The 21,108-nt window shown below is 49.4% G+C and overlaps 1 protein-coding gene across 1 annotated transcript in view; it reads right to left on the minus strand.

The window, feature by feature from the left end:
* Positions 1–8,355: 8,355 nt before the first annotated feature.
* The window catches only part of Bcl2l1 (BCL2 like 1), a 57,719-nt gene continuing 44,966 nt past the window's right edge, over positions 8,356–21,108 (minus strand). Inside the window, exon 3 of the mRNA XM_070007011.1 lies at positions 8,356–10,020. Coding sequence (XP_069863112.1) covers positions 9,883–10,020 — 138 coding nt within the window. The 3' untranslated portion in view covers positions 8,356–9,882. The remainder of the gene's footprint in view (positions 10,021–21,108) is intronic.

The following is a 21,108-nucleotide window of genomic DNA, read 5'->3' on the forward strand; positions in this document are numbered from 1 at the left end:
GAGAGAGAGAGAGAGAGAGAGAGAGAGAGAGAGAGAGAGAGAGAGAGAGAGAGAGAGAGAGAGAGTCCTGGGGCTTGAACTCAGAGCCTCAGTGCTGTCCCTGAACTTTTTGCTCAAGGCTAGCACTTTACCACTTGAACCATAGCTCTACTTCCGGAGATAAGTCTCATAGACTTTCCTGCCCAGGCTGGCTTCAAATCATGATCCTCAGATTTCAGCCACTGTATAGCTAGGATTACGGGCATGTCATTGGCACCTGGCTCCACTGGGTCTTTTTTTTTTTCTTCTCTTTATGAGGCAGAATCTCACTACCTACTGAGGGCTGGTTTTGTACCTGTTATGTAGCCCTGGCTGGCATTGAACTCTCTATCTTCCTTCCTCAGTTTCCTGAGTGCTGAGGTCTATTGTTGGTCTGCTTTCTATCTATTTTTCTTTCTTTATTTTTATCTTTCTTCCTTTCCTCCTCCTCCTCCTCTTCTTCCTCCTCCTCCTTTTTTTTTCTGGCTCCATATTATATTTTATTGCGATTTCAGAATAATGTATTTGTATTTTACATTGATTATCATTAATGTCTTTGGGAGTTGATTTTCTTTTCTGTTTTCTTTTATCTTTTTTTGTGAAAATACTGTACAGAGGGGTTACAATTACATGGGCAAGATAATGAGTACATTTCTTATCAAGCATTGTAGCCTCCTCCTTTGTTTCCCCTTCCCATCCCTTCCCATCTCCCCCTTCCTCCTTCTTTTTGCCAGTCCTAGGGCTTGAAATCAGAGCTTGGGCACTGTCCCTGAGCTCTTCTTGTACAAAGCTAGCACTCTGCCACTTGAGCCACAGTGTCATTTCTGGCTTTTTATATTTATGTGGTACTGAGGTATTGAACTCAGGGCATCAATACATGCTAGGCAAGCACTCTACCACTGAGTCACATTCCCAGCCCTGTCTCCTTTTCAAAGTTTTGCTGTGATTGTTTTATATAAAATGTCAAAGTTTCACTTAGCAGGAGAATTACAAATTATATCTATTCTGTCTTCCTGGATATGGGAGAGCTCAGTTGTTTATTCTACTTTTCTTTTTTGTCTTTCTTTCCTTCTTTCCTTCCTTTCTTCCTTTCCTCCCTCCCTCCCTCTCTCTGTCCTTCCTTCCTTCCTTCCTTTTCTTTGCTTTTCTTATCTTTTCTTTCTTCCTTTCTTCTTTTTGTCGGTCATGGGCTTGAACTCGGCCTGGGCACTGTCCCTGAGCTCTTCAGCTCAAGGCAAGCACTATACCACTTGAGCCACAGTGCCACTTCTGGTTTTCTGGTGGTTAACTGGAGATAAGAGTCTCACAGACTTTCCTGCCTGGGCTGGCTTTGAACCGTGATCCTCAGATCTCAGCCTCCTGAGTAGCTAGGATTACAGGCATGAGCCACTGGTGCGCAGCTCCTACTTTTCTTTTGAAAGCAGGATCTCACTTCACAACCCAGACTAGCCTTGAACTTGTTATCCTCTTGCCTCTCCCCCACCATCCCCTCCACCCTGACCTTTCTGGGATTATAGGTATGTTCCTCCAGGCCAGTCTATTTTACACACACACACACACACACACACACACACACACACACACACACACACACACACACACACACACACACCTGTTTCATTTGTCTTGAGGACTCTCCCTGAGTTGGTATTTTGGGGGTTGTTTTCCAGTGTCTCATGTATGGTCCCCTCTGTCCCTGTACTTTTTTTTTCTTTTTTCTTTTTGTCGGTGTTGGGCCTGAACTCTGGGCCTAGGCGCTGTCCCTCAGCTCTTCAGCTCAAGGCTAGGGCTCTACTGCTTGAGCCACAGCACCACTTCTGGCTTTTTCTGCTTATGTGGTGCTGAGGAATCAAACCCAGGGCCTCATGCATACAAGGCAAGCGCTCTACCACTGAGCCACCTTCCCAGCCCATGTCACTGTACTTTTTGTAGATGGTGGATGCACTGAGAAGCTTGGTTGCACTCATTTTATCCTCTAGCAAAGATGTTCATGGGATACTGTGCTTTCTCCAGGGAGCTCAGAGTGCCTGTGGTTCCTCATGAACCAGCAGCAGCTTTTGCTTGTTTTTGTGTGGACTCATTAACTTATTAGGCAGATAGCTTTCAAGACCACAAAAGATGCTAGCCTCTATTAAGCTGTTCAAAAGGAAAGCTTACAGTAAGAAGACTGTTGTTTTTTTTTTTTCACCTACCAGAGTGACAAAGATCAAAGAATGAACTAATGACAGTGAACATTGCTGTTGGCAGGAGTGCTGGAGACACAATATCACAGGGCACCAGATTCATCAATATCCATTGAAATCACCAGCTCATGTCCCCTTTGGCCCAGTGATGGTATATCTAGGAATTTGTCCTGTGGACACACACACACACACACACACACACACACACATTTTCTTGATCAATTCTTCTGCTGAGGGGCATCTGGGTTGAGTCTATGTCTTGACTACGGTAAACAATCCTTCAATGACCTTGGTTGTGCTGGTAGCTTTAGTGTGTTCTTGTTTGTGGTCTATTAGACAAATGACAAGGAGTGGAATTGCTTAGTCATAGGGAAGCTTGTGTTTAGTCTTCTGAGGCACTTTAATATTGCTTTCCAGAGTGGTTGAACAAGTTTTCATTCCCATCAACATTGTAGTAGAATTCCCTTTTGGCTGCATCTATTATTGTTAGCTTTCTTGATAATGGCCATTCTAACTGGGGTAAGGTAGAATCTCAATGTTGTTTTTATTTGTATTTCTTTTTTTATTTTTGTTTTTGTTTTTTGTCGGTCGTGGGGCTTGAACTCTAGGCCTGAGCGCTGTCCCTCAGCTCTTCAGCTCAAGGCTAGCACTCTACCAGTTGAGCTACAGCGCCACTTCCTATTTGTATTTCTTTTATGGCCAAAAATGTTGAACATTTCTTCCTTTGTCTGTTGGCCATTCTTACTTCTTCTGAGAAGTCTCTCTTCTCTCTTTAGGAAATGGAAAGACTTGGAAAAATTATATTGAGAAGTAAGCCCAAAGAAACATAGGTTACATGTTTTCCCTCATTTGTTGTAGCTAGAAAGGGCCTATAAATCTACAAGTAACCATAGTGGATGGTAAAACACACTTGTAATTATACAGGTCTCTAGATGTTCACAGTGAGACCAAATGAGGATATCCTTAGGACAGGGTCATAAAGACTCAATAGCTATGGGCATATGATCATATAAAATGGTTTCATTGAAATGAATGCCAAGAAATGGAAACAAGAGGTTTTATATTATTTTGCTTCTTTTGTTCCCCTCTTTTGTCACTGTTTCCGATTTCTTTTTTTTTTTTTTTGTAGGTCGTGGGGCTTGAACTCTGGGCCTGGGCGCTGTCCCTCAGCTCTTCAGCTCAAGGCGAGCGCTCTACCACTTGAGCTACAGTGCCACTTCCGGTTTTCTGGTGGTTTATTGGAGATAGGAGTTTCACGGTCTCTCCTGCCCGGGCTGGCTTTGAACCGCGATCCTCAGATCTCAGCCTCTTGAGTAGCTAGGATTACAGGCGTGAGCCACCAGCGCCCAGCACTGTTTCCGATTTCTATACCTTTTTTTTTTTGGGTCCGTTCATGGGGCCTAAACTCTGGGCCTGGGTGCTATCCCTCAGCTCTTCAGTTCAAGGCTAGCACTCTACTACTTGAGCCACAGCGCCACTTCCAGCTTTTTTCCTTCTGTTTATGTGGTGCTGAGGAATCGAACCCAGGGCCTCATGCATGCAAGGAAAGCACTCTACCACTGAGACACCTTCCCAGCCCCAATCCTAGGTACTTAGGAGGCTGAGATCTGAGTTCACGGTTCAAAGCCAGTCCTGGCAGGAAAGTCAGTGAGACTTTTTTTTTTTTTTTTATGGGGCTTGAACTCTGGGCCTGGGTGCTGTCCCATAAGCACCTCATAAGCAGAAAAAGCCAGAAGTGGCACTGTAGCTCAAATAGTAGAGCACTAGCCTTGAGCTGAAGAGCTCAGGGACAGCACCCAGGCCCAGGCCCAAAGTTCAGGCCCCACGACCGACAAAGAAAGAAAGAAAGGAAGGAAGGAAGAAAGGAAGGAAGGAAGGAAGGAAGGAAGAAAAGAACGAAAGGTTCTCATTATTTGATGTATGTAACTAACCCCTCTGATATCACCTTTATCATAACAATAAGATTTTTTTTTTGCCAGTCCTGGGCCTTGAACTCAGGGCCTGGGCATTGTCTCTGAGCTTCTTTTTGCTCAAGGCTAGCCCTCTACCACTTAGGCCACAGGGCCACTTTTCTGGCTTTTTCAGTGTGTGTGGTACTGAAGAATTGAACCCAGGGCTTCAAGTATGCTAGACAAGCAATCTACCACTGAGCCACATTCCTAGCCCCCAATATAATTTTTTTAAATTAAACAAACAAAAGAGAAAATAGGAAAAAGTAAAACAACTTCTCTCTCAAATTGAGTTGCCCAACTGGTATGCTACAAAGATATCTTGAGTTGTGTCAGACACAGTGGTGGCCCGGCTACATGCCCTTGGTACACCTTAGATTACAAGCAGGCTTGAGGGAGTTCTCATCAGAAGGCAGGAGGTGGGTGTTTGACTGCATGTCTATGCTTCTCTCTGCAGGGGGCAGGCAAGTGTCAGATATGGAGTCGCTGTCTTCAGGGCTGTCCCTGTACCTCCAATGTTGGGTGGAACGTGGTGGGTCATTACCTTGGTGAGCAAACTGCCCAAGAAGTGAAAACCAGAGAGGAAGGGGTTGGTCTCCTCCAGTCCCTTCAAGGACAGCCACCCCAAAAACCTAACAGCCTCCCATGAAGGCCCAGCTCCTAAGGGCTCCACCTGTACTGAGGACAGGCCTGAAAACCAAGGGCCTGTGGGGGGACATTCACCACCCAACCATACGAAGTGGCTGAGTCCTTGGCCTCACTTCCTCACTGGAACCATTTGCACCTGGAACTTTGAAATCATCTGTGCTACTGATAGTCTCCAATAGAGGAGTTGTTTCACAGAATGTATTGCTAGGGAATAAGTGCAAAAATTCTGTAGATATTTCGTATTGATGAAAAAAATTCTGAACGTTTTTCGTACATGGTTGAATTTTATAAGAATGGAGCACATTGATAAGGAAGGCTAACAATCATTGGGAGGTGTGTGCCCCTTATATGCAAATACTTGGCTATTCCTTCCTTCCTTTCCCCCGCCCTCTCTCCTTACCTTCCTTTCCCTCCCTTCCATTTCCTCTCTTCCTTCCTTTCCCTCTTTCCCTACCTTTCTTCCTCCCCCACCTCCCTCTTCCTTTTAATCATCTGTGCTATACATCTGGCCTTGCTCAGTTTGGAATAGCAATTATAATCACCTCCAAATAGAAAGGGCAAGTGGCTTTGGAAGCTTTACATCTTTTTTGTTTGTTTTTTGTTGGTCGTGGGGCTTGAACTCTGGGCCTGGGCCTGGGTGCTGCCCCTCAGCTCTTCAGCTCTAGGTGAGTGCTCTACCACTTGAGCTACAGCATCACTTCTGGTTTTTCTAGTGGTTTATTGGCAATAGTAGTCTCACAGTCTATCCTGCCTGGGCTGTCTTTGAACCGAGATCCTCCTGAGTAGCTAGGATTACAGGCATGGTGAGCCACCGGCACCCAGCTTTTACATCTTTTCCTATCTTCTGAAATCATTTTTAAATGCCTTAATGAAAATTGAGTTTGGATTTGGAATTCACTTGATTATAAGAAATATAACGCCGGGCGCTGGTGGCTCACACCTGTAATCCTAGCTACTCAGGAGGCTGAGATCTGAGGATCGAGGTTCAAAGCCAGCCCGGGCAGGAGAGACCATGAGACTCCTATCTCCAATAAACCACCAGAAAACCGGAAGTGGCACTGTAGCTCAAGTGGTAGAGCACTCGCCTTGAGCTGAAGAGCTGAGGGACAGCGCCCAAGCCCAGAGTTCAAGCCCCACAAATACAAGGTCTGGGCTAGGTTCCTGAGCTCTTTTGCTCAAGGCTAGCATCCTATCACTTTGAGCCACTGGCCACCTAGATTTTAGAACTATCTTATTTGGGTTTTAGAGTTATTATTTAATGTATTTTTATTTTTATTTCTATATTTTTTTGGGGGGTCCAGTTGTGGGGCCTGAACTCTGGGCCTGGGCTCTGTCCCTCAGCTCTTCAGCTCAAGGCTAGTGCTCTACCACTTGAGCCACAGCGCCACTTCCGGCTTTTTACTTTTCGCTTATGTGGTGCTGAGGAATCGAACCCAGAGCCTCTTGCATGCAAGGCAAGCGATCTGCCACTAAGCCATCTTCCCAGCCCACTTCATGTATTTCTTTTTTTTTTTTTTTTTTTTTGTCGGTCGTGGGGCTTGAACTCTGGGCCTGGGCGCTGTCCCTCAGCTCTTCAGCTCAAGGCGAGCGCTCTACCACTTGAGCTACAGCGCCACTTCCCGTTTTCTGGTGGTTTATTGGAGATAGGAGTCTCACAGTCTTTCCTACCCGGGCTGGCTTTGAACTGTGATCCTCAGATCTCAGCCTCCTGAGTAGCTAGGATTACAGGCGTGAGCCACCGGCGCCCGGCCACTTCATGTATTTCTTATGAAATGTATTTTATTTCTTTCATCAGCTAGGAGGTATGTGTTCCCTTATATGCAAATATGTTGTTATTCCTTCTCTCCTTTTCCCCCTTTTCTTCCTTTTCTGCCTTCCTTTCCCCTCCTTCCTCATAGAAATGGAATGACTTTTTTCCAATACACACAGATAGTTCAAAACTCCTTCCAGCTTTTCCAGCGTGTTATTCTAAATTTTTCTGCATGCATGATGGCATATATAAGGATCAATTTAAGGTTAAATTTTCACGGAATGCTATACAGGTAGGAAGGCCACTAGGGAAGGCCAATCTGAAAGACCAGTCGTGGGTACTGAACCACAGCAGCTTGATTTGCATGTCACACTATTACCACCAGGGGGCAACGAAGCCCACTTCTGAAAGCTGCCTGGGGCGGAGCTCCAGAGACAGGCCGGCCCCAGATGGGGATGGTCCTAGACTCCAGGGGAGGTTTGTGGACCTCGCCACAACCTCCAGCTGGGACCACGTGGAACCTCCTCCTGCAAGAGAGCCCCCAGTTCAATGTCACTCATCCAGACCGTGTAACCTCTACTGACTGACCTCAGAACACACCCATCCTAACTGCCTCTGTAACTCCATAGAGACAGGGACAGGGACACTAGGTGACTGGGTGTCACAAGACCTGTGGTGAAAAGCACATGTGGCCTGTTGACCTTCAAATCCAGTGGTAACCAAGTTACCGTTTTGCCCACAGCAGCTGGAACAGGTTCAGGATTCCCCAACTCCCACCCCTGGCTCTCAGGACCACACGAAGACCCTTCACAATCCCCTGGCATCACGGTTAGGTCCTTCTGCGTGCACAGCTTTATCTCAGCCTGTCCATGGGATTGGGTGTCTGCATTTGTGGTGCTAGGGATTGAACCACTCAGGACTCTCCGGGTCTCCAGTTCCCTACCATAACTCTTAGTTCCCTTCCAGCTCCGGCCCAGGATGCTTCTCTGCCTCTGCTCCCCAAAACTCAGCTCCCTGTTAAACTTTGGCTGAAGGGCATCCAGGAGCCATGGCTTCAAACACGTCTTGTCTTCTCAATTCTTATATCTTACTGTTCCGAAGACTATCTTTTTTTTTTCTCTAGAGTTCTCCTATCTGAAGTTCTGAGACTTTCTATTCCCCCCCTCCTATATCATGGGGCTTAAACTCTAGGCCTGGGTGCTGTCCCTGAGCTTTTTTGCTCAAGGCTAGTGCTCTATCCCTGAGCCACAGTGCCACTTCTGGTTTTCTGGTGGTAAAATGGAGATGAGTCTCATGAACTTTCTTGCCCAGGCTGACACCAAATCCCAGTCCTCAGATTTCAGCCTCCTGAGTAGCTAGTATAATAGGCACGAGCCATCAGCACATGGCAAAAATGATTGGTTTTTACCTTCCTTAAGTCCTTCAAGTCTGACCAGAAGGCTGCAACAGGTCCTCACAGAAGCGCTACTGCAGCCAGAGCTGGGCTTGCATATGTGTCTTGTCTCCTATACTACAATGGATTCTCCAAAAAGGCACAGGCTCTGTTAGCTACAGAAGCCCCGAGATACTGTGCAGAGCAGGGCTCAGCCAACCCTGGCTGAGTGGCTATTTGATGGTCGCTCCTGCTCCCTGTGGGTAGCCCCAGCCCCAGCCCCAGCAGGGAGGTATGCCATCAATGCACAGGCGAACAATTAGGCCTGGAAGGAGGAGGGAGGCAGGACTGGCCTCCAGGAAGCTGGGTAGCCCCTACCATCTCCCATCTCCCCTCTTCCCTTCCCCATTACCAAGCACACACAGCCCAGGCCAGTTGTTCACCAAGTCAACACAGTTTATTACCGAACTTCACTTTCACCTTCACACAGACTATTTCAAAGAGCTGGAACAAGTGGGGGGGGGGAGGGACAGATGCCCCTCAGGAGCCAGGACCCCTGGCTTCCCCGGGCCAGGGCAGGGAGGGAGCGTTAGGCCGTCAATCTCCGGGCACCAGCTCTCCACGTGCACGCGCACAGCAAGCCAGCAGCTCCTCACACATAAATACAGACACACTTAACAAAAATAGTATATCATCTTCACAAGGAATAAAAACTAGTCTCGAATATGTACAGCAGAGAGCCGGGGGCAGCCAGAGCTGGGCTGGGACCCCCCCAGGGATGAGACAGGCCAAAGGTGGAGCAGAGGAGAGGGAGGCAGGCCGAAAGGCTTCAGGGGCCAGGCCACTCTGACCTTGGCAACCCAGTTGCCCAAGCTGGATGGGAATTGGGTACAAATCTGCCTAGCAGAAAAGGATAGAACCCTCTGCTCAGCGCCCCCCCCCCCGTGCCCCCTCCCCCCCACCATCCCTGCCACTCTGGGTAGCAGGCTCTCCTTCCTGCCTGAGGTAGGGAAGACCCCAGGCCTCCCACAGCTGCTCCCTGTAGCTCCCCTTCACTTCTGGCCTGAGGCCCCTGAGCCCCGGTTCCTATGGGCAGCAACCCAAGACAAAGATGCCACAGGCTGGTCTTGCAGGAAGTGAGGCAGCTGGAGCCATAAACAGCTCTGGGACACCTGTCTTGGGCCCAGTTGGTCCCTCAGTCATGGTGATGGGAGCCAGGGGTGGGTGGGGAAGGGACTTGGGTGGTACTATGGCTGCAAGGGCCACCCTAGCTTTAGCATGGGCGCTTCCTGCAGCTACGATCCCTTCCCTCGGGGTGGGGCTGGCCTCAAGGCTGAGAGGCCTCTGGAGAACATTCAGACTGGGAGTCGGGGACTTTGGCGAGGCCAGAGGCGGGGAGGAAGTCCTGGTCCTTGCTCTTCCATCCCAAGTAGCCTGAATGCCTAATTAGTTAAAAGTGGCCTCAAAAGGCTCCTGGGGGTGGAGATGGAAGGAAGTGGGGGCCAGGCCCACAGGGGAATGGGAAATGGTCAATTCTGAGGCCACAAACATCAAAACAAAGGCAACCTAGTCTCTCTTTCTGGGGGAAGAGGTTCAGAAAACTTCCCAGCTCCCTGCCGAGAAGGCATTCTCAGGAAGCTAGGGGGTAATACAGGTTCTACCGATGAGGCAGGGCCCTCCTGACCCCTACCCTCCTCCACCCCACTCCTGCCGGCCTCCACGGGGCAGATTTGGGGAAAACTTTGTGGTTTTTGAGGCCAAGAGAATTGAGGTGTGGGGGAAGGTGTCTCTCACAGAAGCGTGGTAGATTCTAGAAAACTAACTGCAGGGGACCAGGTCTAGACCCAACCCTGTGATGGGTGGGGTGGGGTGGGGGGCATGTAGTGGTTCTCCTGGTGGTGATGGTGGCAAGAGGGAGGAATGTGGCAGGGGCAGGAGGGTGAGTGAGCGGTCAGTGTCTGGTCATTTCCGACTGAAGAGCGAGCCCAGCAGAACGACACCGGCCACAGTCATGCCCGTCAGGAACCAGCGGTTGAAGCGCTCCTGGCCCTTCCGACTCTCAGCTGCTGCATTGTTCCCGTAGAGTTCCACAAAAGTGTCCTGAGGGGAGAGAAGCGGGGGATACTGTGTGAATCCTACAGCAGGGGCTTGGTGGGAGAAAGGGGACATCTGGTGACATGGCTCCTTCTTCTAGAGGGGGCCAGATGGATAGCCAGGCTGGCTGGTGTGTGGGCAGGCAGGGCAGGGCAGGGGATAACAAAGATGCAAACGTGACCACTCCTCCCAGGAGGAGGCAAGCAGCAGCCCTGCTCCAAGCTCAAGTCAGGAGGGAGGCACATGATCCAGGAATGAGGGGCTGTGGGGCTTTGAGCCAGCCTGGAGCACCTTTCTGTGAGTAAGCTCTAATCCTCCGCTCTGGTCCCAAGGGCAGAACAGGAATGAGACTCTGGGAGCCAAAGGACCTCTTCAAGGTCACCACACTAGAGAACCAAACGTGGACAGATTCCAAACCTGGTGTCTAGCTACCAGAAGAGAGAGAGAGAGTGTGTATGAATGGCCACACTCCTGCCTCTGCTGGGGTACATTTACACGGGGCCCCACCCAGCTGAGTGGCAGCTCCCACCGACAGGGCCTGCGCTCCTCCAGCTCTCCTCCAGTTGCCTCAGACCCCACCACCAGTGTGTTCACGTGGGATACCTGCTCGGTCCACCTCTAGCCTGATGACCACCTCAGGCCATGTCCCAACCTAAAGATTTCTAAAAAAGCAGATGAGATCACAGCTTCCTGTACACACAGTCCTCCAGCAATCCCCATACCAAGGAAATAGGGTCATTCATGTCTGTACCCCGGGCTCCTAGCAGAGTGCCATGTGCTGAGCTTAGACTGAACTAAAAGAACCCTCAACATGTCTGCAGCAGTGAGCAATATGCCAGGGTCCTAGAGGAAGAGCCCCCTTTCTGCTTGGGGCAAGGCACTCAACACTTCCCAGTGGACCAAACTCCATCCAGTCCCTCCAGGGTCTTGACTCTTCCAAGGCTCCCCCAAGGCCTGGAATAAAGGCCTGGCTCCTCACTTGCTGCGCCAGCAGTCAGCAAGCCCTTTGTCCTCCCAGTGCCCTCAGTCCATCACCCCAGCCTCTGTGCTGATCTTCCTACTCAATGTCCAAAACTACCCAGCTCTGCTACTCTCTGGTCTATTTTTTTCCCAGCACTTTTTGTCCTTTCCTTGTTTTTTGTTTTTTTGGTCTGTTGTGGGGCCTGAACTCTGGGCTTGGGCGCTGTCCCTCAGCTCCTTAGCTCAAGGCTAGCGCTCTACCACTTGAGCCACAACACCACTTCTTCCAGCTTTTTGTGCTTATGGGGTGCTGAGGAATCGAACCCAGGGCCTCACGCATGCAAGGCAAGCACTCTACCACTGAGCCACCTTCCTAGTCCCCTTTCCTTGTTTTTTTGAGATGGGCTCACTGAATTTTCTACTCTTTGCTTCAGCCTCCTGAGTGCTGGGATTACAGGGTTGTTCCAACTTGCTCTGCCTTTTGCTCCTCACCACTTTCCTTTTTTCTTTTTGGTTGGTCATAGGGCCTGAACTCCAGGCTTGGCACTGTCCCTCAGCTCTTCAGCTCAAGGCTAGCACTCTATCACTTGAGTCACAGTGCCACTTCTGACCTTTTCTATTTCTGTGGTGCTGAGGAATCGAACCCAGGACCTCATGCATGTGAGGCACTCTACTGCTGAGCCACCTTCCCAGCCCATTCATCATTTTTCATAACCTGCTTGTATGCTGTGTTTTGTTGTGATTGGTCTCCTGTAGCAGATGGATCTGGATGAAGGTAAAGACCCTGTTTTGTCCCCGTGTATCAGTACCCAAACCGGGGTCTGGCACAGCTCCACAGCCATGTGTTGCAGAATGTTTCAGTCAGCAACACAGATTAAAATGGAGTTAGTCCTTTTTGTGTGTGTGTTGGTACTGAGGCTTGATCTCAGAGACTGAGCACTGCCCTTAGTATTATCTGCTCAAAGCTGGAGTAGGAAGGGTTGGGAAGGAAACAAAAACAAAACAAAAAAGAAAAGAAAAAAGAAAAAGTGAAACTGGGGCTCTACTTCTGTGCTTTGTGGTGGTTAATTGGAGATAAGAGTCTCAGACTTTCCTGGGTTGGTTTCACACTGTGATCCTCAGCTCAGATCTCAGCCTCCTGAGTAGCTAGGATTCAGGTGTGAGCCTCTGGTGCCTATAATACTAGCTACTCAGGAGGCTGAGGTCTGAGGATCACAGTTCAAAGCCAGCCCAGGCAGGAAAGTCTGTGAGACTCTCTCTAATTAATCACCAGAAAAACTGAAGTGGCACTGTGGCTCAAGTGGTAGAGCACCTGCCTTGAGATAAAGAGCTCAGAGACAGTGCCCAGGCCCAGAGTTCAAGCCCCACTACTGACAAGACAAAAAACAAACAAACAAACAAAAAACAGTGGAGCTAAAGAATTCCTGTCATTTGGCCTAGTAAAACTGTGGCTCTCATAACGTTCCAGCACCATGCATTCCTCTCCTTGCCAGACTGTGAGGGTGCTGGCACGAGCAAGCTAGTTGGGCTGCCAGTTACACAGAAGTATAGCCTTGATCTTTCTCTTCCTGAAAGCAGCCTGAGGCACCCTGTAGAAATGGTTTGTTACCTTCTGGACCCAGAAAAATCTCACAAAGTCATGCAAATCAGGGTGCCTGCCTAGCCAGCATAAGAATGGGAGGTCAGGGGCTGGGAAGGTGGCTCGGTAGAGCACTTGCCTTGCATGCATGAGGCCCTGGGTTCAATTCCTCAGCACCACATAAGCAAAAAGAAAAAAGCCGGAAGTGGCACTGTGGCTCAAGTGGTAGAGTGCTAGCCTTGAGCTGAAGAGCTGAGGGACAGTGCCCAGGCCAAGAGTTCAGGCACCACGACCGGACTCCCCCTCCCCCCCCCCAAAAAAAAAAAAAAAGAATGAGAGGTCAAACCTCAGTACTGCCCAGTCCTCAACATCATGCAAATCAAGAGGTTAAAATCTTCTTCTTCTTTTTTTTTTTGGTCAGTCGTGGGGCTTGAACTCTGGGCCTGGGCACTGTCCCTCAGCTCTTCAGCTCAAGGCTAGCACTCTATCACTTGAGCCACAGCACCACTTCCCATTTTCTGAGTGGTTTACTGGAGGTAAGAGTCTCACAGTCTTTCCTGCCTGGGCTGGCTTTGAACTGTGATCCTCAGATGTCAGCCACCTGAGTAGCTAGGATTACAGGCATGAGCCACTAGGGCCCAGGTAAGAGGTTAAAATCTTAACACCTGAGAAACAAGTGGGGGATGAAGGTTAAGTGGTAGAGTGCCTGCCTACCTAACAAGTGCAAGGTCCTGAATTCAAACCCTATTTACTACCACTAAAATAGTTGCAAAAAGCAAACCAGAAACTGCCCAGGCTAGGAAAGATTTGTATATCCCAAAGTCACCAATGTTCGAATGCTGTCCCTTTAAAGACACAATCATCACCATTCCAATGTTGTGATGCAGTAAGGTGAGCCAGGCCAGAGTGGAGCTAGCCACAAGACAGTGGCCCAAAGAGTGCTGAATTTTTACTGCACAGAAATAAAAATACAGAAAGCAGTGCTGAACTGAAGGTTTTACATGTAGATTCTCTGGTCATTGAACATAGCCAGGTGACCAAAACATACTAGGTGCACTACAGTACCTACAGAGGCTCATGGTTAGATTAATTGAAGCTCTGCCTGCCACACTGGGATGATCCTCCATGGAAGGAACATTGTTCCTAAACCTAAAGAAGAGATTGCATAGAAGAGATCCCAGAAGCAATTTAGTACAAAGGGATAAATTCAGCATAACAGAAATACAAATAAAAGTAGCACACATGTACAGCACACACTAACGGTAATAAATGATCAGGTTCATAGTGCTCAGCTTTTTTTTTCCCCTCCATTTTTTGGCCAGTCATGGACCTTGAACTCAGGACCTGGGCACTGTCTCTGAGCTTCTTTTGCTCAAGGGTAGTACTCTACCACTTGAACCACAGTACCATTTCCAGCCTTTTCTGTGTATGTGGTGCTGAGGAATGGAACCCAGGGCTTCATGCATGCTAGACAAGCACTCTACCATTAAGCTACACATTCCTAGTCCCAAGTGCTCAGCTTTTTTGGCTCCTGTTGGTGTTCCACCTGAGCCATGCCTCCTGGTTAACTAGAGATGAAATCTCTCAGATTTGTCTAATCTGGCTTCCAACCCTGATCTCAGATCTCAGCCTCCTGAGTAGATAGAATTATAGGCATGAGTCACTGACACTCAGCTATACTATGCCTAGCCGGGCGCTGGTGGCTCACGCCTGTAATCCTAGCTACTCAGGAGGCTGAGAGCCAGCCCGGGTAGTAGAGACCGTGAGACTCCTATCTCCAATAAACCACCAGAAAACCGGAAGTGGCGCTGTAGCTCAAGTGGTAGAGCGCTCGCCTTGAGCTGAAGAGTTGAGGGACAGCGCCCAGGCCCAGAGTTCAAGCCCCACGACTGACAAAAAAAAAAAAATCATCAGCTATACTATGCTTTTTTTTTGGTCATAGGGCTTAATTCTGGGCCTTTAACCCTGGGCCTGAGTCTTTGAGCTCTTCAGCTCAAGGCAAGCGCTCTACCACCTGAGCCGCAGAGCTACTTCTGGTTTACAGGCATGAGCCACCGGCACCTGGCTTACTATGCTTTTTTTATTTAACATAAAAAATTTATAGCTGGGTGCTCATGGCTCACACCTAGCTACTCAGGAAGCTGAGATCTGAGGATCACAGTTCAAAGCCAACTCAGGCAAGAAAGGAAAATCTATGAGACTCTTAGCTCCAATTAATCACCAAAAAGCTGGAAGAGGAGACGTGACTCAAATGGTAGAGGGCTAGTCTTAAGCAAAAAAGCTCAGGGATGGCGCCCTGCGTTCAAGCCCCAGTCCTGGGACAAGAAGAAAAAAGTTTACTATATACAACTATGGTAGTGTGGGACTAGCAGCAGCCTCAGATGCTAAGCCTTTGCCCCACTTTGAATTACGTCATTTTCTCCTGTGCTATTGTTTAGGTTTGTGAAGTACACTCTGATGTTTATGCAACAACAAAATAGCCCAACAACACATTTCTCAGCTCACATCTTGGTTAAACAAAAATGTACTTAACAGAATGAATGTCCTGCACGTCCACTTAGTGCCATACACTGTAATTGCATAATGCATTCCCCTATCAGAGTCCTCAAGAGGTAGAGACGTGCCCCCTTTCACGGATGAGTAGCCTGAGGCTTACCATAGGAGCTAGCAGACCAGAGCATGCTGTGAGCGCAAGTGCCTGAGCTGTCCCTCTGTGGAGAGCATGCTTATTCTGTGCTGGCGGATGGAACCCAATGTTCCAGCGAGAGCTGCTCCATTAGGACACTTCCTTTCTGCTGGGGTGGGGCGGGGGGAGAGAAAGGAGTGGCCTGTCCTGTCAGCAGTGTGGAAAGGTTATGTGGAAGGAAAAGCAATGTGGCTGCAGGGTTGAGGTGGGGCCCAGGACAGTGGCTGGCAGTGTCTCTAGGTCCCCCCCCTCCATCCTGGCTGGTCTCTGTGGGTGTTGGCAGAATGAAAACCAAAAACATAAACAAACCTCTCTTATGAGAGGTCTAATTTTTCTGCTCCCAGGTTAAGTAGGCCCAGAAGATTTGAGGGTGATGGGGAGAATTCTAGAAACTGTGTGGAGCAGAGACATAGGCCATGGCCAGAAGGCATGGGTTAGCTCATGTCTCATGAGGAACCAGGGACAACCAGGGTTACAGCTACATCAGGAGAGGCCTGGCTCCTTCCATGGGAATGTTCCTCAGGCAGAGTGCTGGCAGCCACAGGAACTTTGGGCTCAGGGGCTGGGCTGGAGTAAACAGGCCCTGTCCCTGCAAAGGCACAAAGTGTTCACTGTCCAGAACGTCATTCTGGGGTGGAGAAGGCGTTTGCGTTCCAGTGCCACAGAGAACAAGGCACTGATGGGCTCTGACGTGTGGGGTGTTTCTTGCCAGGACAATCTCCACTTCAGAGCTTCTTTTCCTTGAGGGGAGGGTGGGGGTGGAGATGAGGGAGTGGGTTCCTTAGTGCTTCCAAGGGTGTGGAATCTGGGGATTGCTTCTGCAGGGAGAGCAAGCAGAGTGGGGTGCACTGTTCCAGGGCGGGGGCTGGAGAGGTGGTGGTGTGGGTATATTTAGCCTGCAGTTCACACGACACACTTGGAAACAAACAGCCATTTTCTCAGTGGGCGGCTGCTCTGGGTAAATAAACAGGATTGCAGAGTGGCCCTGGTCTGAAAAAGCAGAGATAAGCCCCCGCTGCTCCCTGGGTGGTGTCCACCGATTTCAGCTGGGCCTAGCGCAGTGAGCATAAGACAAGGTACAAGGGTGGGGAACAGGAAAGTCTCTAAAGCTGTAGGTAGCTAGGGTCTCTGTTGGCACTTAGCCTGAGTGAAGTTTCTCTTTGGAGGAGACTGCTCCCATGTGGGAGTTTTTAGGATCCTCAAGGACAAGCAATGGCTAAATGCTCTCCAGAAGTCACAGATGCCTAGCCAGACAAGAGCCCACATGTCAATAAGAGCTAGCACCTGCCTGTTTGAAAGTTTCTCACTGCAGGTTTTTGGCAGTTAAGAGACAAAGACTTCAGGTCTCTCTCTCTTTTCTTTCTTTTTTTTTTTTTGTCGGTCGTGGGGCTTGAACTCTGGGCTTGGGCGCTGTCCCTCAGCTCAAGGCGAGCGCTCTACCACTTGAGCTACAGCGCCACTTCCGGTTTTCTGGTGGTTTATTGGAGATAGGAGTCTCACAGTCTTTCCTGCCCGGGCTGGCTTTGAACCGCGATCCTCAGATCTCAGCCTCCTGAGTAGCTAGGATTACAGGCGTGAGCCACCAGCGCCCGGCACTCTCTCTCTTTTCTTTTGGTCATCATGGGCCTTGAACTCTGGACCTGGGCTCTGTCCCTCAGCTCTTCAGCTAAAGGCTAGTGTTCTACCACTTGAGCCACAGCACCATTTCCAGTTTTCTGTGGTTTTTATTGGAGGTAAAAGTCTCATGGACTTTCCTGCCTGGGCTGGCTTTGAATCGTAATCCTCAGATCTCAGCCTCTTGAGTAGCTAAGATTAAAGGTGTGACCCATGGGCGCCTGGCAAGAGTTCAGGTCTCTTGACTTGATCCCTAGGAAACCCTTGGCTGGGATCACTTTCAAAGCCCTTCAATACTCCAGAGCCTCCGACTGTCATGGCCACACATGTGGATGGCTGAAGTCTGTCTGTGTGTTGGTCTCACCTATCAGTTTTGGGGTTTGGTGTAGGCGGAATAACCTGACTTCAGACAGATCTCTAAGATCTCCGCTCAGAGGCAGCCAACTGGGCGACACAGGTCTATTAAGAACCACGGGGTCAAGGCTGGCATCATGTCTACAGGGAAAGGGCCCAAGTGCCCCAGGGCAGGAACCACCCATGTCACCAGGGGCCGAATGAACTAGTCCCTAATCTAATCTCCAAATTCCAATTCTTTTTCACTTCCCACATTCAGCTTCATCTTCCTAGTGTGACTTAGAGCAAATGAGGTCACCTCTCTATTCCACACAGTATCTTCACTCGTTAAGATGTAAGAGCAGAATAATACCTGTTGCTATGATAGCTGATCCTTGCACTCCCCTACATAGGCCATATTCCCCAATTACATGCACAATCATACTCACTTGCGATTACTTTTTTTCTTGTTTCCCCTACTAGGTATCTAGAACCTGGTACACAGCATGTGCTATTCTAAATGAATCTATCATGGAACAAGCATTTTCTTTCTTTCTTTCTTTTTTTTTGGGGGGGGAGGGGTGGTCCGGTCGTGGGGCCTGAACTCTGGGCCTGGGCGCTGTCCCTCAGCTCTTCAGCTCAAGGCTAGCGCTCTACCACTTGAGCCTCAGAGCGCCACTTCTGGCTTTTTTCTTTTTGCTTATGTGGTGCTGAGGAATCGAACCCAGGGCCTCAGGCATGCAAGGCAAGCGCTCTACCACTGAGCCACCTTCCCAGCCCGGAACAAGCATTTTCATAGTGCTTCTCAATAGCCCTTTTGCAAATGTGGAAATGGTGGGTCTAGTTTATACGGAGTCCTTGTCTAGGCTGGGATGTGTCAGAGTTCTGGCCTGCACCTCAAGCTGATGTCCCATCTTGGTACCTCAGTCCTTGCTATCACTTCTCATAGAAAATGCAAACCCCAGTGGCAGTGGCTGATACCTGCCCTGAGAGGTGCCCTTCTCTACTTCCAGCTTGCCAACCATCTCCATGGGTTACCAGCAGGTACCACTGTCACCCATCAGCTAATAGCTCAGAGGTGCACAAATAAATGATGTATAACTTGCTCAAGGTCATACAGCAAGCTCATGGCCTGGCTGAGATGCCCACACCAACACTCTGGCTCATCACCTTTGCTCCTAATGATTCAGTGTTCTGCTCAGTTTCTAAAGGACAGAACTGGGGCTGGGAAGGTGGCTCAGTGGCAGAACGCTTGCCTTGCATGCCTGAGGCCTTGGGTTCGATTCCTCAATACCACATAAAGAAAAAAGCTGGAAGTGGCACTGTGGCTCAAGTGGTAGAGCGTTAGCCTTGAGCTGAAGAGCTGAGGGACAGCGCCCAGGCCCAGAGTTCAGGCCCCACAACCAGACCCAAAAAAAGAAAAGAAAAGAAAAGAAAAGGACAGAACTTCTCTGGCCATCATCATGGACCAGGTACATGCACTTGTGTGAATAAAGGAGGTTCTCATTCTGAGCTCAGGTAAATAGAGACTTGGGATGCTATGAAACCTGGCCAGTGGAAAAGCAATTTTAAGTCCCAGTAATATACAGCATTCTGGGCCAGAGCAAGGCCTTGAGGGTATAGTGGCCAGAGGCTACCAGGCAAATGAATGAACTGTGGCCTAGCAGTTGAGATGTACCATCGGGAAAAGACACAATGAAAACCAGGAGGGAAAGGGAAGCCCTTTTCTGGGAACAAGCTCCTGTGCCAGACGGTGCTTCCTTCCTCCTGGGTTGACTCTGAAGCTCACCAGGCCTGGGCCCACCACTTCCTTCCTGTTGGTTATTTTGGGAAAGAGGTAGGAGGAGAAGAGGAAGGGGCTGCTGGCAGCCAGGGAAAGTGCCAGTGACATCAGGTCAGTACCTTGCCCTGGTCTTGTCACAGCCCTATTCAGTCAGGCTGAGTCACTTGTGGAGTCACTTTCTCCTCCTGGCCTCAGTTTCTCTGAGGGCAAAGCTGAGCCTGCTCAATGGACAAACAAGGCTTTGTTAGGAGATGCTGGGCGATGACAGGGAGGGGGCGGGGCCACCAGAGAGAGAGAGAGAGAGAGAGAGAGAGAGAGAGAGAGAGAGAGAGAGAGAGAGAGAGAGAGAGGGGCCTTATCGTTCTCTTGGCAGAAGCTGCAGGGAAGACTCGGAAGAAGTGAGGTTTGTGGTTGGATTCCACTTCCCTTGGCTTTCCTGGGGGAGCTGTTGGCCTCTGTGATGTGACAGAAACAAGCCTTTCTCCTCTGCCCAGGGGAACATAAGCCTGGATGTGGGCAACTGAGTGAGAGAGGCAGCTCAGTGGGGCCTTGGGTGGGGGTACGAAGGGATGGGGGCCAGACAGTGCTTGGCACAGTCACCAGAGCAAGCCTTTCGGCTCTGGAGACTCAGCTTCTCCTGTCTTGACCTCACAGGTTGAGAAGAGGGGTAAAAGCACTTAGTGAAGCAAAGTGACCTCAGGATCACTAGCTGTACAGTGTCCTGAGAGGCCCAAGCCAGCTGGGTTTCGGGGAATCTTTGGGGCATGTTCACTGTACACTTTTGTGTTCATCCTCCTTCAAACTCTGCTGTCAGCTGCCAGCCTCTCCTCCCCACAGCTGGTTCTAAGAAGCAGGGCACAGATGTGCTCGTTTCTCAGAACAGGAAGTGGTTGTGCTGGGAGAAGATAACACCTCCACTGGGGAATTGAGAGAGCTATCAGGCCCACAGCACGAGTGGGGGCGCTCCTCTCCCCAGCTAGGAACCAGACTGCTGGGCTTGGTGCCTGGAGACAGAATTTAAGCAGGCACCTCCTAGGACAGGCGTGATGTGACGAGGCAAGTGCTTCAGGTATAAACACATTCTCAGTCCTCAGACAACCCATCTCCATGTGTAAGGAGGTAAAGTCCACACCAATCACCAGTGGCAGTCAGAATTCCTGCAGTGTAGCTCCAGAACCCAAGCACTCTATGGCTCCTATTGGCTGCTACACTCATGGATTTTCTCCTGAGATTGAGAGGCTGCCTCTCCTCGATTCAACATTCCTAGATCATTAGTGGTGACTATCTTGTCACAAGTAAATGGCCATAACTTTCTACTCCACGGCCAGCATTCCAGGTTAGGACCAAGGTGCACTCTTAGAGCAGACTAAGATTCAAGCATGACTTTCCAACACAGCCACCAGCAAGATCTACCCTAATGCTTCATCTTAGCTGGAGTTCAGAAGAGTGGAGTGCCAAGGCCACATAGTGGGAGTTCCCAGCTATCTCCAGGGCATTCCCTGCCTATATATACGCGACATGGAGCCCCCTCTGACCTTCTCCCCTGAAGGCAAGCCTTGCTCTGGCCCTCTGTCCTCTGCTGCTTTCCTGTAAGTCTATTTCAAGAGCTGTCCAAGAAATTAACACTGAGCTGGGCGCTGGTGGCTCATATCTGTATTCCTAGCTACTTAGGAGGCAGAGATTGAAGGTGGTTTGAAGGCAGCCTGAGCAGAAAAGTCTGTAAGACTCATGTTCAATTAACTATCAAAATGCCAAAAATAAAGCTGTGTCTCAATTAGTAGAGTGCTAGCCTTAAGCAAAAGAAGAGCACCCAAGCCTGGAGTTCAAGCTCCAGAACTGGCACACACAAAAAAGGCAATACTGGCAGGTAGAAGCAGCTGAGCCAGCCTTGCCCAGAGCCTAGGCCAGGTCCTGCTCCTCTTGGAGTCTTTTTCTTGTTTGAAATGGAGGTGCTTTCTGGATGAGAATAGGCTGACTTAATTTCCCCCAACAAAATTGTGCCAGAGCGCAGAATAGGCAGACAACCATTAAGTTTGACAACTAGAGTAAATTGTTTTACTTTGGACTACATCTGTAAAATGGAATAAAAATTACATATGTCCAAAAGAATACTGTGAAGACTGAGGAATTGAACCCAGG

This window comes from Dipodomys merriami, unplaced genomic scaffold (genome assembly GCF_024711535.1).
Source record: "Dipodomys merriami isolate MVZ:Mamm:240054 unplaced genomic scaffold, mDipMer1.0.p SCAF_7, whole genome shotgun sequence".
In the NCBI taxonomy this organism is placed as follows: Eukaryota; Metazoa; Chordata; class Mammalia; order Rodentia; family Heteromyidae; genus Dipodomys; species Dipodomys merriami.